General features: G+C 44.1%; 1 protein-coding gene across 8 annotated transcripts in view; it reads right to left on the bottom strand.

The window, feature by feature from the left end:
* LOC126538440 (DENN domain-containing protein 2D-like) overlaps positions 1–15502 on the bottom strand; it is a 423989-nt gene that overhangs the window by 65718 nt on the left and 342769 nt on the right. For 3 of the 8 annotated variants that reach the window (XM_050185285.3, XM_050185280.3, XM_050185283.3), the window contains exon 15: positions 11335–11503. The exons of 4 other annotated variants lie outside the window; for them this stretch is intronic. In XM_050185285.3, the coding sequence (XP_050041242.1) occupies positions 11335–11503 (169 nt within the window). The remainder of the gene's footprint in view (positions 1–11334; positions 11504–15502) is intronic. One more of the 8 variants, XM_050185282.3, reaches the window with a different exon arrangement.

The following is a 15502-nucleotide window of genomic DNA, read 5'->3' as shown; positions in this document are numbered from 1 at the left end:
ATGATCCTTGAAAGGTTTGTTGATGCAGACATCAAGTGGCTGCAACTGGCCCGTCATGCCGCCTAGTATGACAGCGAGGTCCGTGTTCGCTTGGGCGAGCGCAGGCTTCACACTGTCGGTCAAGTGCCCATGGTAAGAGTCGACGACAAGGAGCGAGTTCTTTGTCAAAAGGACTCCTGGACGCCAGCGCCACACAATCTTAGCCCACTCTTCCACCATTGCACCCGTCATCCACCCGTTCTCATTTGCCCGCACAATGACATTTCCTGGGAAAGTTTCTCGAGCAGGCAGTGTCTTGCTTTTAAATATCATATAAGGAGGGACTTTATGTCCATCAGCTGTGCAGCACAGCATCACAGTTGCGCGCTGCTTTTCGCAGCCCGCAGAGCATACCTTCACCTCCTTGGCACCCTTTTCATTCACGCTGTACGCCACTGGCATATCAAGATACACAGCCGTCTGGTCAGCGTTGCCGATTTGCCCAAGGTTGTAGCCTGCAGCTTCTCTCTTTCGCAGCACATAGCACTGAAAAGCTATCAGCTTTTCTTCGAAATCGCTTGGCAGCTTCTGGGTGATTAAAGTGCGAAGTCGGAGGCACTTCATGAATTCAAAGCGCTTCATGAATTTCTGAAGCCAGTCCCGGCTGGCTTTGAAATCCTTTGGCATTAGGCCTCGCTCCCTTGAAAGTTACCTAGCTTTCGCTTGGACCACTTCTGTTGTCACTGTAAGGGCAGCTGCTCTCTGCGTCCAAACAAAGTCGGCCAAAACTGTCTCCAGTTCGTTGTGAAGGCCTTTCTTTGGTCCGCTAAATGCCATCCTGGTTGCGGTGCACGCAAAAAGCTGCTGTCGTTGTCCCGTCCAACAACGGACGTTTTTCTCGTCGACGCCAAAGTCCCGCCCGGCTTGAAGGTTCAACAGCCTTCTTGATAGCCTCTGCGGCTATCACAACTTTTCGCTTGAAAGCAGCACTGTAGTGGCATCTCCTGCTTGGTGCCATCACGATGACACCACGCCGCACACCGATACGACCAACATGACACAGGTCAAAATGGCGACCTCGCTTTTGTACGGTTGGCTACTGGCACGTCTAGTAGCGGCTGCGATACTGACTTTTCTAGATGACGCTAACTATGCACCATATTTAGAGGTTGGTTGAGGTGTTGGGTGGATGCCGCGAACGCTCCAGTGTCGGGGCTTCAGCGACTTCGTTCGTAGCTAAGCACTCTCTTTTTTCTTTTTATTAGCTGATGTTCTTGAAGTGTTTTCTTTTGCATGGAGCAGGAGCGCAAATTTTGAATTCGTGGTAAGCGTGGTAAACGTACCGGCTTTGTCTAGGTCTGGCGGTTTCCCTCGTTAGGCCTAGGTGCTTGGCGGGACATATTTGATAGGCTTATTTAACTATTTCAGCTAGCTCTTCGAAGTGATTTGGCGGACTTGCTCGTTGAGCCTAAGGACGTAGGCCTAGCGATGAAACCAAAGAAAGGAAAGGCCGCGGGGGACGCGGAGCAAGTGCAGTGCGACGAGTGCCTGCGCTGGTGCTCCCTCGACGAGACCAGTTTCCAGAGCTTAGCAGACGCGGAGGAGTCTAGCTTTACGTGCAGGCTGTGCGAAGGGGTCAGGGAAGCAGTCCAAAAAACTGGAAGGAAATTGGACAGCCAAGTTCGAAGAGCTGAAAGCAGACCTGAGGGAGGAGCGGGAGAAGCGGGTAGCTTTGCAGGCGAAAGTCGCCGAGTTGGTCAAGGTGGAAGCGGTCCAGGCAGCGCAATTAGTAAGTACCGTGGCCAAGCTTGGAAAAGAGAGGGAAAGGAGAGCAGAACTGCATAGGCGGCTCGATTCGCTTGAGACGCGGGCAGCGGAGAATGTTGGGTCGGGATTCGAAGCCGGTGGCAAAAGCACAGAAAGTAGGGTAGACCCTACAGGCGAAGTGGGAGGCAGGGAGCCAGAGCAAGCGGAAGTTGGCTCGCCGCCGGTGAATCCGCATAGTTATAGTGAAGCAGCGCAACACGCCCCGAGTGAGGCGACGCTGCAGTCACAGGGGCACCAGCGAGCATGGGGAGAGGAGGGGAACAAGCTAACCCCAAGGAATGAGCTCATAGCCAATGATAAGCATAACCTGGAAGTTAGGAGGGAGGGAAAGAATGCCCTAGTACTTATCGGTGGTGATTCAAATATGCGGAGGTGCAAAAGAGCTATAATGGAGCGTGCAAAGGGTAATAAGCGGGTAGCAGTCGGGACGTCCCCAGGCAGGACAATGGACGCAGTACTGAGAGAAATAAAAAGCGAGCTTTCTGAGAATGTTGCAGAGCGCAATTTGGTTGTGGTAGCGGCGGGACTAAATGATGTCTTGAATGGTGAAGCTGCAAAAGTAGTGGAAAGATTAGCGGAGGGAGTTGATGATTTAAGGGCGATGGCACAGCAAGTCCAGATCGTGGTATGCACAGTGCTGGAGGTGCAAGGAAGGAACGGAGCAATTGCCAAGGACGTTGTGGCTGTTAATCGTGAGATAAGAAAGCTAAGCCAGGAGAAAGGATTTGAAGTGGCAGAGATAAACAGAGAAGTGCATAGAGCAGGCTTTGGCGGAGGCTTTACACGAGATGGCATCCACTTTAATGGAAGGCTAGGAGCCGAGATCGGCTGGCGCCTGGCAGGTCGGGCAGTAGCTTTTTTAGGGGGTCCACTGCGCCTCAGGGCTTAGGGGTACGTAGAAACAGTGTAGAAAGTGCAACAATGGAGGCTGACGCCAATAAAATCGCCACTAGGAGGTCCAGGAAGAAAACTACAAAGAAATTTAACGCCAGGATCAGGTAGATAAACATGCAAGGCGGTAGAAAGAGAGCGAGGTGGTTAGAAATAGAACAGCAGTTAAAGGACGAAGAAGTAGGTGTATACGCACTATGCGAAACACATCTCAGGGATCTAGAAGACCCACTGTTTATTGAAGGCTACCTCTGGGAAGGGAGCAATAGAACAACAACGGAGAGGAAGGGAGGAGGAGTAGGTATGTTCATACACCACGGAGCAAATTGGCAAAGAATAAAGTTAACTTCCAAAGAACATGTCTGGGTATCAGGTACAATTGCCGGTAAAAAGGCATGGCTAGGAGTAGTTTATTTAGGGACAGGGGACAAATGCAGGCAAGAGAACAAAGATCTAGTGAAATGTCTCGATGACGATATAAAGCAGTTTGGAGAAGGTGCCGATATTTGTCTGCTGGGTGACATGAATGGCCACATCAAGGATCTCAATGGAACACAGATTGTAATGGGAAGTTGATGCTAGACTTCTGTGAGCGACAAAACCTAGTTATAGTAAATAGAGAAACTAAGTGTGAGGGACAAATCACGTGGGAGTCCCGTAACAGACAAACGACCATCGACTACTGCTTAATGTCGCAGGGGTTGTATAGCAAGCTCGCAATAATGGAAATAGACAAAGAGGGGAAGTACAGCCTCGGAAGTGATCATAAGCGTATTAGTTACAGTTGGGAGCCCTACTCAAAAGAGAAATGCAGGGAAGTCAAAAAGAGTACGCAAAATTAAATGACGCGCAAATAGCGCAAATAGCGGCTGGCATAGAGGAAGCAATAGAGAAACATCCCCCGGAAAGGTGGGATTATAATCAGTTAGAACTACTCATTAGTACAAAAATAAAAGAAGTAAAAGGAGTGAACCGCTGGAGAGGAAACAGGAAGCCACGAAGTTGGTGGAATAAGGAAATTAGAGGCCATCGAACAACGACGGTGGGCATCTCGGGAACACAGAGAAGCAAAGAGGGCGCAGTTATCTGAAGAGGAAATAGGCCAAAAATGGGAATATTATCGACAAAATAAACAACAAGTGCTGGTCCTCGTCCAGGCTAAAATAAAGCAGTCCTCTGATCGCTGGCTGGCTGAAGTTCGCGATGCAACTAAAGGGGGGTCAAGAAAATTCTGGAACCATATAAGCTGGCTGGGTAAAGCTAATCACAGAAAGCAGGAACAGATTCACGATGCCGAAGGAAATTGTTTAGAGGGAGATGATACTGTGAACTACATTGGTTCAGTTATAGCAGAGTCATTTAGGAAAGACGATAGGGTAATCGCCCCAAGTAAGGGAGCAACACAGAATGGCATAATAGAAAACAGCTTAGAATTGACCACTCTTAACTGGAAAAAGGTGGAAGCAAATGTTCCAAGATGCACGTCCGCGTGGATAGACGAAATTCCAATAAAGTTAATTAATTAACTTGGCCCAAGAAGCAAGGAAACGCTGATAAAAGCATTGGAGGCAGTCATAACAAATAAGCAAATTCCGCACAGCTGGAAACAGTAAAATGAATTTGATTTATAAAGGGAAAGGTGATAAGAAGAACATAAAATCCTTCCGATCAATTACGATAACATCAGTTATATATAGGCTGGCGATGCAGGCGGTGAATTTAAAAATGCAGTCATGGGTAGAAAGTAATAGAATACTCGGAGAACTTCAGAACGGGTTCAGAAGTTGTAGGCGCTTAGATGATAGCCTGTTCGTGCTTACCCAGTGCGTAGAAATAGCTAAGGCGGAAAATAGACCTCTGTATTTAGCCTTCCTGGACATAAGTGGTGCATACGACAACGTGAACAGGGACCTCCTGTGGAACATATTAAAAGCTGAAGGTACCGGTCATGAGGTAATTGATTTTCTACAGGAACTACATCGAGAAAGTAATGTTGAAATAACATGGGAAGGAATCAAGAGTACGACAACTGTCGAGGTACACAAAGGATTAAGGCAAGGTTGTCCTCTATCACCGCTGCTGTTCATGCTTTATATGATAAGCATGGAAAGGAGGTTACAACGAAGCAATCTAGGGTATAATCTGTCGTACAGACTAGGCGAAAAGGTTGTTGAGCAACGACTACCGGGTTTAATGTATGCGGACTATATTGTACTGTTAGCAGATAGCCAGGAAGATTTGCAAACTCTAGTTAATTACTGTGGGGACAAAGGAGACAGTTTAGGTTTCAGTTTTAGTGCAGCTAAGTCCGGTGGGATGTTTTTCAACGATACAACTGATCAGGAGCTTACAATACAAGGCCATGAAATACCCCGAGTGACCAAATACAAATATCTCGGGGTATGGATAAACAAAGGGCAGATGTACACAGAAAAGCACGAACAGTCTCTCATAGCAAAAGGGCGAAGAGATGCCGGGATAATGAAACATAAGGCATTGTGGGGGTACAACAGGTATGAGGTACTGAGAGGTGTATGGAAGGGAGTAATGGTGCCGGGGCTTACTTTCGGGAATGCGGTCCTGTGTTTAAGGGCAGAGGTTCAGTCGAGACTGGAAGTAAATCAGAGAGCTGTGGGAAGGTTAGCACTAGGTGCCTGCGGGAAAACCACAAACGAAGAAGTACAGGGAGATATGGGCTGGGCATCGTTCGAAGCACAGGAAGCTCAGAGTAAAATCCTATACGAAAAACGTCTGAGGAAATTGGACGATAACAGGTGGGCAGCTAAGGTGTTTAAATACTTATACAGAAAGAGCATTGACTCACAATGGCGGAAAAGAACTAGGAAGCTAACCAGTAAGTATGCCAGACACGAGGACGAAGAAAGAGCATTAAACGACAGGTTAAAAATGCGGAAGGTAAAAATTGGATAAATTCAATGGAAAAGAAGCATAGTGTGGAACTATATCGATACTGGAAACAGCAGATCAGGGAGGAAGCGTTTTATGATAACTCAAGAGGCAGTGCCCTACTCTTTGAAGCTAGATCAGGATGTCTTAGAATGCGGAGCTATAAAAAGAAATTTAACGAAGAAGACACATGTACTGTGTGTGAAAAATATGTAGAAACAACGGAACACCTCATACTAAAATGTGATGGTATCAAGCTCGATGTCGATGCGGCCACAGTCACCTTTCCTGAGGCCCTGGGTTCAGAGATAATAATAGTCATGTAAATAAACATGCGGTGGAAATTAGCAAAAGGCGATTGGAGGCTCAAAAGCAGAGCGGTGACATAAGGTTAAAAGGGTAGGAAGACGTATTTAAAGGAAATTGAGAAATTCAATAACACACAACACGATAAAAATAAAAATTAAAGGCAAAATAAAAATCTGAGCATGGTGGCAAATGCCATCGCCCCGTTTCAAAGGGGGCGCTCCTACCTTCCATCCATCCATCCATCCATTTAGCAGTTTCATTGAAAAACTGGCACATTTTTTAAAATACTCAAATCAAAGCCGACCCTAGAGTTTGGAATATGATTATTTGAAAAAAACTATAGGCCTAGATTCGAATAAATATGGTAGTTATTTCCCCTTCATCATCATCAGCAGCCTACTTTATGTCCACTATGCCATAATGTCCACTGCAGGACGAAGACCTCTCCCTGCGATCTCCAATTACCCCTGTCCTGCGCCAACCGATTCCAACTAGCACCTGCGAATTTCCCAATTTCATCGCTCCAGCTAGTCTTCTGCCATCCTTCACTGCGTTTCCCTTCTCTTGGTACCCATTCTGTAACCCTAATGGTCCAACGGTTATCTAACCTGCGCATTACATGACCTGCCCAGCTCCATTTTTGTTTCTCTTAATGTTAATAAGAATATTGGCTATAACTGTTTGCTCTCTGATCGAAACCACTCTCTTTCTGTCTATTAACGGTATGCCTAGCATTCTTTGTTCCATCGCTCTTTGGATGGTCCCTAACTTGTTCTCAAGCTTCTTTGTCAGTCCCCAAGTCCTTGCCCCATATGTCATCACTGGTAAAATGCACTGATTGTACACCTTCCTTTTCAATGATAATGGTAAGCTTCCAGTCAGGAGCTGGCAATCCCTGCGGTATGCGATCCAACCCATTTTTATTCTTCTGTGAATTTCCTTCTCATGATCAGGATTCTCTGTGATTATAATTGACCTAGGTAAACATACTTCTTCACAGACTCTAGAGGCCGACTGGTGATCCTGAACTCTTGTTCCTTTGCCCGGCTATTTATCATTATCTTTGTCTTCCGCATATTAATCTTCAGCCCCACTCTTACACTCCCTCTGTTAAGGTCTTCAATCATTTGTTGCAACTCGTCTGCATTGTTGTTGAATAGAACAATGTCATCAGTAAATTGAAGGTTGTTGAGATATTCGCTGTTGATCTTTACTCCTAAGCCTTCCCAGTTTAATAGCTTGAATACTTCTTCCAAGCACACAGTGAATAGCATTTATATAGGTATCAGTGAATAGCTTCCTTTATAGGTATCTTCCTGCTTGTCTTGTGTAGAATTAAGGTAGCTGTAGAACCTCTGTAGATATTTTCCAACGTATTTACACAAGCATTGTGCTCTTTGATTACGTAATGCCGATATGACTGTTGGTATCTCTACTGAATGAAATGCCTTTTCGTAACCTATAAAAGCATACTCCGCGGATTTCTCGATAACCTGATTGATGAAATGGATGTGATCTATTGTAGAGTATCCCTTCATGAAGCCAGCCTGTTCCCTTGGTTGACTAAAGTCCAGTTTGCCCTTGTTCTATTGGAGATTATTTTGGTGAATATTTTATATAATACTGGGAGTAAGCTAACGGGCCTATAATTTTTCAATTCTTTAACGTCTACCATTTCGTTGTTTAGCATAATGTTTGCATTCTGCCAGTTTTCTGGGACCCTTCCAGTCAATAGAATAGAGCCGCCAGTTTTCCAAGCAGTATGTCTCCTCCATCTTTGATTAAATCGACTGTTCATTCATCTTCTCCTGCCACTCTTCCTCGTTTAATATCTTGAAAGGCTCTTCTGACCTCATCGCTAGTTATAGGAGGAGTTTCTGTATCCTGTTCATTACTGTTTCTAATGGAGGTATCTTGACTCCTCTGGGGACTGTACAGGTCAGTATAGAATTCTTCTGCTGCTTTTACTATACTTTCGTGATTGCTGATGATATTACCCTGCTTATCTTTCATTGCATACATCTTGGTTTGTCCTATGCCAAGTTTCCTTCTCAATGATTTCTGGTTGCGTCCATTTTTGACGGCTTCTTCAGTCTTTATCACGTTATAATTTCGAATATAACTTATTTTCGCCTTGTTGATCAGTTTTGACAGTTCTGCCTATTTCCCCTTCATGTACTGGAAAAAGAAATATGGAACTGGAATTATGAGAAATGTATTCAAGATCAATGATCGGCATGCTGTTAGCTCAAATATTAATAAAATGTTTGTTAAAAGCATCTGCAAGTGATTTGTGCTTTATCTCAATGCCATTTATTTTCAAGCTATGTATCTTTTCAACAGGAACATTGTAACTTAACAGAGACTGCAGGTTTTCCATGTAACATCCAAACATGAATTCAAAGAATTAAAGGTGTTGAAACAATGCTCGCCCCTTGCCATTTTTATATCTTTCTTTAAATGATTCCGAATTTTTTTAAACAGCAGAAAAGTTCTAGATCTTTGGTCTTTAGGAATTCAGCGTATAAAGCATTCTGTTTGCATATTCGAGCAGATAGCTCAGGAGAAATCCATGGCTTATGTATTTCATTTTTCTGTTTAGCGCACTTCAACAGAAAACAAGCATCTTGTATTGTTTTCAAGAGGCTAAAAATACTTCATAAGCATCATTTTCATCTTTAGATTCAAATACAGTATCCCAGGATGTATGCAGGATTCTAGATCTTTGGTCTTTATGAATTCAGCGTATAAAGCATTCTATTTCATATTCGAGCAGATAGCTCAGGAGAAATCTATGGCTTATGTATTTCATTTTTCTGTTTTGCACACCTCAACAGAAAACAAGCATCTTGTATTGTTTTCAAGAGGCTAAAAATACTTCATAAGCATCATTTTCATCTTTAGATTCGAATACAGTATCCCAGGATGTATGCGGGATTTTGGTACGAAACATGGAAAGATTTTGTTCAGTTATTGGTTGAATAAGGTGCGTAGATTGTTATTCCTTAATCTGTAGATGACCCTTGAAACATAACAATATTGACATATGGTCACTCAAATCCGACATGAATACGCCAGCTTTAACTGAATCTGGACTTATATTTGTTATGAATACATCCATTAGAGATTACATATTCTTAGTCACTCTGGTTGGTGATAGTATTCCAGCATGCATTGTATTTTAATAGCGTTTCAAGCATGAGTTTTGGTGAATCATTTTTCATCATGTTAATGTTGATGTCCCCACCAAAAATTATGTCCAATTTGCTGTTTGTAGTGAACGCTAGAAAGGTTTCCAAGTACTCAAGAAACTGAACCATTTGGAGGGTGACAGCAAACAGAAAACACTGTGTTATGAAATGTTAGTCAATAACTCATAGTCCTGAGTTTTTTTTTCACACTATAATGGTTTTCTAATTAAGATATGCACACCCCACCGCCACGACCGGTTGGCCGATTCAGATAGACAGTGTATAATGGAAGCTGGAAAACATTAACATCAGTAAACCATGTGTATGTCAGCATAATAACGTAAAATGATTCTTTCGTTTGTTCAATGAGTTGTTGCAGGTAACTTTTTTCGTTGACAAAAGATAGGGTATTTAGGTGAAAACAATTGAATGCCTTGAGAAATGTTGCTTCTAAATGACAAGTAAAAGTGTGCAGTAATACGTAAGGCATACTATTATTGTTTCAGTTTAGCTGATTGTCTTACACAGTTTATCGTGGTCACTAGAGTTGGAAATGACTACCGCATTTGCCTCATCAGTCTTCTGCACCAGAACCTTGTTGTTGTGCCATACATACTTGCAGTTGTTTGTTTTGGCCCAGAGCTTCGTTTCGAACAAGGCGCATGTGCTTTTAGTTAAGTTCTCCGACAAAAAAAACTATAATTTTTACTGGACAGCTTTTTATTATGCAAAAAAAGAGGTGAGGCGTGCAGACAGGACACAAGAGTAGAGAAGTGGACAACACGAACGCCGACTATCAACTGAAGGGAGCACTGAGGCGAAAAAAAAGAAAGAAGACACAACAAAGACAGAAGACTCTTTTTTTGCATAATGAACCCCTATTTTTTTTGCATAATGAATCCTTACCAACTAGCTCAACTTTCTGTCGTTCTAAGACAGTTTTTCCTGCTTTGCCATCATTTCCTGCTTTGCCACCATTTATCCCTGATAGCCTGGTTGGCAAAATGACAGATTACGTCGCGTGTCTTATCTGCCTTTAAAGGGAGGTGGTGGGTGGCCACTACATCACTTTCCAGAACCTGCGGCAAGTTGTTTAGGACAGTAAGCTTATTTATTTCAAGGAGCAAGTTTTCATTCTGTACCGGCTTAATACCATGAAATTCAAGGTGGCACATGTGGACTCTTTTCTGGCCCACTCTCTGCTGTGCTGAGGAAGCACAATGCATAGCTCAGGTTCATATGCTGGCGTCCCAGGACCACTCTAAGATAAGCTATAATTCACGATATAAGACTGTGTTGTACAACCAAGGGAACACAGTATGGCTTTCGACACCACTTCGCAAGTGTGGCCTGTGCCAGAAATGTCTGGCTCGTTACATGGGGCCTTTTATCATCACCCAAGTGATGCGACCTACTCTATTGCTTGTCTCGTGCCTGCCGTTCTAAGAAGACGCAGCTTGTTCATGTTGCCCATTTGAAGTGCTTTCATCCCCGTGACTCCGAGTGCCCAGTTACTCACCCAGCGGCCTAGCCACAGCAAGGGAGGGAAGAGGAGGAGGACGAAGTGCACTTGTCTTTGGAGCGGCTCAGTGTCAGTACAGCAACCTTTCTTCTCTTTTCATCAATTAATCTTTAAATAAACGCACCCCATCATAACAGTATGTTTTTTTTTAAGCCTTGGCTTCCCTGGTTTCCTTGTTTGTTTCTTTGTATTCTTGTGAGCAAAGAGAAATTGAGCCCTTCAATTGTCTTTATTCTTCTTGCTCAGTTGTCAAGCTATCTTCATGACACATTGGTATTGTTCACTCAGATAAATTAACTCACATGTAAAGTAACAAGTCTTTTGCATTAAAGAAATGCATCCTTGTTAGCCACCTGTCACTAGCACTATTTGACAAAGAACTTGACTTCTTTATACCACCTGGCTTGCTTTTACTGACCCATATTTATCACCTTTGATCTGCACAAGCGGAAATGCACTTGTTGCTTCCTGTATATCTGACTTTTTCTTTATTCTTTCATAATTCTCCCTGATAATTTCATTTCCTTGAAGTAAAATAAAATTGTGGTGAGTCGGTGCTTCTGTTCATGTGCTCCAGTACCCTTCATTGCGTGTTGTGCAAGCACACGAAAGTGCGTCCGTATCAACTCACCCAACACTCTGTTCTAATAAAACCAAGCTTCATTATAGTAAAGCTTAATGAGACAGAGAGTAAATGGTATGAGGTACCTTTTGGCAACAGGTGGTGATGGGGTGTTTTTGCTAGCTGCCGTAAGCGCTGTGTTCGCTCATGAAGGAACTGTTCAAATGCCTGTGTTTCTACAAACCACTGTAGGAACATCTGGACACCTCGTGACGATGGGGAACGCACAAAGGCATCATGCTGAAAGAAAAGAGACTAATTTATAAATAGCCATGGCACAAAAAAGGACAAGGACTTGCTTCACAAAAGATACGCTAGTTTGAATGCTCTGCATGCAGGGAGGCCAATAAATGCATGTCTGAATTGCATGTATTGCATGAATGTCTGAAATGCATGTATTATGCATGACTGAAAGTCATGCATAATAGTTTGCTATTGTTACGAGTTCATATGTTTATTAAAAAGAAGCCTGCCTCATGGGCTGGCAAAACCAAACTATCACGCCGCCTGATATAAGTGGGTCAACCACATGCCTCCTGGTGGGACTGCCTGTGCAGCTCCTTGTACAGTCATAACACTCCTCCCCCACAAAGTTCTTGTCTACATCGAGTACCTCTGTGACTGAAGTCATGCATAATAGTTTGCTATTGTTACGAGTTCATATTGTCACATAGTAGTGATGGTGAAGAAGGCAGCAAAACTGCGACTGATGAAACTAGCGTTTTATTGGGCGAACCTGTGCCCTCAAAAGCAGGCTGCACTCAAAGAACAGCGATAGTGGCGAACACAGGTGGCGATCGCCGAAAATTTAATCTGGCAATCAAGCCTCTTGCGCAAATGGATGAGACAGAACGTTACCAACTCTAACCCGGAACGTGTGATCGGAGAGGCAACTCTGAATCACGTTCAGCAAGTTACCTCGAGCGCCCATTTCAGACAGATCATGGAGAATTCCAAAGCACCAGGTTGTGTCATATGCCTTCTCCATATCTAAAAATACTGATAAGAAAAACTGTTTGTGGACAAAGGTATCATGGATATTTGTCTCAATGTGGACAAGGCAATCTATTGTGGATCTACCCTCCCTAAAACTGCACTGTAAGGGATCAAGTATCTTGTTGCTTTCAAGAAAATGGATGAGGTGACAGTTAATCATTTTCTCAAATAGTTTGCATAGACAACTTGTCAGAGCTATAGGCCTATAACTGTTGGGTGAGGAAGGGTCCTTGCGCTCTTTGAGAATAGGGATTATGATTGCTTCTTTCCAGACGGAAGGAATGTAGCTGGCCGAGAACATGGAATTGAAAAGTGACAGTAGTGTTTTTTGGGTTTCAGGGTGCAAGTGTCTGATCATCTCATACATTATTCTGTCACTTCCTGGAGCGGACTTGTTGCAACAGTTCAGTGAGGCCTGGAACTCGGCCATTCTAAATGGAAGATTGTATACTTCATTGGAGATGCCTTTCTGATCCAGAGTCAGCTGCTCTGCTTGTTGCTGGTATTTTAGGAATGTATCTGTGTAATGAGATGTACTGGAAACGTGCTCGAAATGTGCTTCTAGACAATCAGCCTGGTCCTCAAGAGTATCTGCTTGCGTGTTTACTAATGGTAGAGGATGAGTTTCGTGGTCTTTTATTTTGTTTACCCTGTATAAGAATTAATGCCAGAAATGTATATTTCCCAACTCTCCCTTTTGGCACGGTGGCGCATCCTTCTACCTTCTGATTTATTTTTTTAAAGCTGATAAGGTTTTCGGTAGTTGGAAAGTCACGGAGCTGATTCCAAGGCTTATTGTGTTTCTTTCGCGCTTCCTTACATTCATCGTTCCACCAGGGAACACGTCGTTTAATAGGCGGTGCATTTGTTTGCAGGATACACATTGATGCTACGTCAACAATAAATGCGTTTAAATATGACACTGCATCGTCAATACTAAGCGCACGATTATCATCCCAGGTCATATATGTCAGCTCTCTGTATCGCTGCCAGTTTGCTGAGTCAGCTTTCCACTGAGGTGCATGTGGAGAAAATTCGTCCCGTTTCCTTAATTTTAAGATAATCGGGAAATGATCACTCTCATATGGATTCTTATGTACTTTCCACTCCAAGTACAGCACAACTGTACCTGAAATAATAGTTAAGTCTATAGATGAAAATGTCTTGTTTGCAGCGCTGTAATAAGTTGGCTCCTTCATATTTGGCAAACACGCACCTGTACTTAAGAGGAAGTTTTCAATCAGACGCCCTCTGGCATTACATCGAGTCCCCCCACAAGGTATGATGAGCATTTAGGTCTCCAACAACAACGTAGGGTTCCGGTAGTTGCACAATAAAACTTTCAAATTCACTTTTGGAAAGTTGACAGTTGGGAGGAATGTATAAAGATGCACTTGTCAGCAGCTTACTAAAAAGCACTGCTCTGACTGAAACTGCCTCTAGGGGCATTTTAAGCTGTAATTGCCAGCAAGCAACACTCTTATCTGCTATTATTGCCACACCACCCGACGAGGCAAGGGCCTCGTTGCGGTCTTTTCAGAAAATGGCATACTGCCGGAGAAAGTTTGTTTGTGAAGGTTTAGGATGTGTTTCTTGGCCACACAGCACCTTTGGAGTGTACCTATGTAAAGGTCGTCTAGGTTGTGGAGTAAACCCCTGCCATTTTACTTTAATATCTGTGTGCCCATATTATATGTGTTTTGTGTTGTGTGTCTAAGAGATATAGATTAGATTAGCTCACGAGACCTTTCCAGGCCCCAGGATACTGAATTTTTCTTTCTTCGTGGCGTGCTTGAGAGAGCTGCGCCATACTTTGGGCATCCGAGACGCCAGAGTTGTGCTGGTATCCATCACCTCATCTGAGGTGGTGGATACTGCCCGTGCGGCGGGCACTTTCGTGGGAGTGTTGGGCCGATCTCCACGGGCAGTGGCCCTGGGTCTAACAGGCCCAAGGGTCTGCTGGTCCCCCTTTGCGGGGGCCAGAACAGCGCTGGCTGTTCCAGCCGGGGGAGCTAATGGCGTGACCGCAGTCACACTCCGTGTGACTTGGGCGGCCACCGAATGATGTAGTGCTGCCCCCCGGCGTGCCACATCGGTGCAGGAGGGACTTGACTGATTGTGGAGTGAGAAATGCTTATGTGCCACTGGAACAGATAGGTTGAGTTTTACTTTCAGTTCTATGATTTGTTTCTCTTTTTTCCACGAGGGGTACGATCGCGAGTAGGCAGGGTGATCATCACAGTTCGCACAGTGGTTTTTTAAATACACTGAAGCATGTTCAGAAGAAGTGTAGTCAAGAGTTCGACGAAAGTTCGTCTGGTCAGGTTACATGATGATGAAGAAATTGCGGCTACTGACCAAGTCAAGGTGAAAAAACACACAGAGACGTTTCGGGACCCGTACGGGTTCCTTGATCACACTAAAAGTGGGCAAGAGCCGCGAGTCGTTTTTATGGCAGAATGTGATGTAGGGAACGGGTGTAGTTGGCAGGAAGATTTCCATCAGTCCTGTTGATAGTGTTGTCAGTAGTCTGAATAAATAAAGATTCTAACAAGAGTCGCGTCATCGAATTCTTTTCCTTAGCTATTATAGCAGCGTTTTCCCAATCGATGCGGTGACTGCGATTATCGGCGTGTTCGGCAAGGGCGTTCGAGACTTTTTTCTTGTTGGAGACATCCCTTTGGTGCTCTTTTAATCTTCTCGTGAATTTGCCGGTTTCACCGATGTAGCTGCAGCTGCAGTCTGCGCATGGTACCTTGTATATGACACTGGGATAATTCTTGCTTTCAAGTCGATCCTTTACGTTAACACGCTGATTTCTCAGCTTGTTGGATGGCATGTGGGCTATTCTGAGATCGTATGTTGAGAATACGTGGCTACGAGCTTCGCTGACGCCAGGAACATATGGGACGCCAGCGCGTTTCATGAGCGACTTGCCTTGAGACGGCTTTGGATGGAAGACGCGGGCTTCCATTTTGTCAATAAACTTCTTGGGGTACCCGTTCCTGGATAATTCGTGCCGAATTTTTTTCAGTTCGTTCTGCATTTCGTGGTCACTTGAGCAGATGCGTGTGGCCCGCGTCAGGAGAGATGAGACAACGGATTGCTTGTGGCAAGCCGGGTGACATGAATTGAAGTTTAAGTACTGGCCGGTATGAGTCGCCTTCCTGTGCACAACAAATGAGAGCCTCGTTCTACTTCGCCGCACGAGGACGTCAAGGAAGGGGAGGCTGTTGTCACACTCGTATTTTGTGGTAA

This window comes from Dermacentor andersoni, chromosome 4 (assembly GCF_023375885.2).
Source record: "Dermacentor andersoni chromosome 4, qqDerAnde1_hic_scaffold, whole genome shotgun sequence".
Lineage (NCBI taxonomy): Eukaryota > Metazoa > Arthropoda > Arachnida > Ixodida > Ixodidae > Dermacentor > Dermacentor andersoni.
The sequence above is the reverse complement of the archived record's forward strand: the minus strand, read 5'-3'. Positions and strand labels throughout refer to the sequence as shown.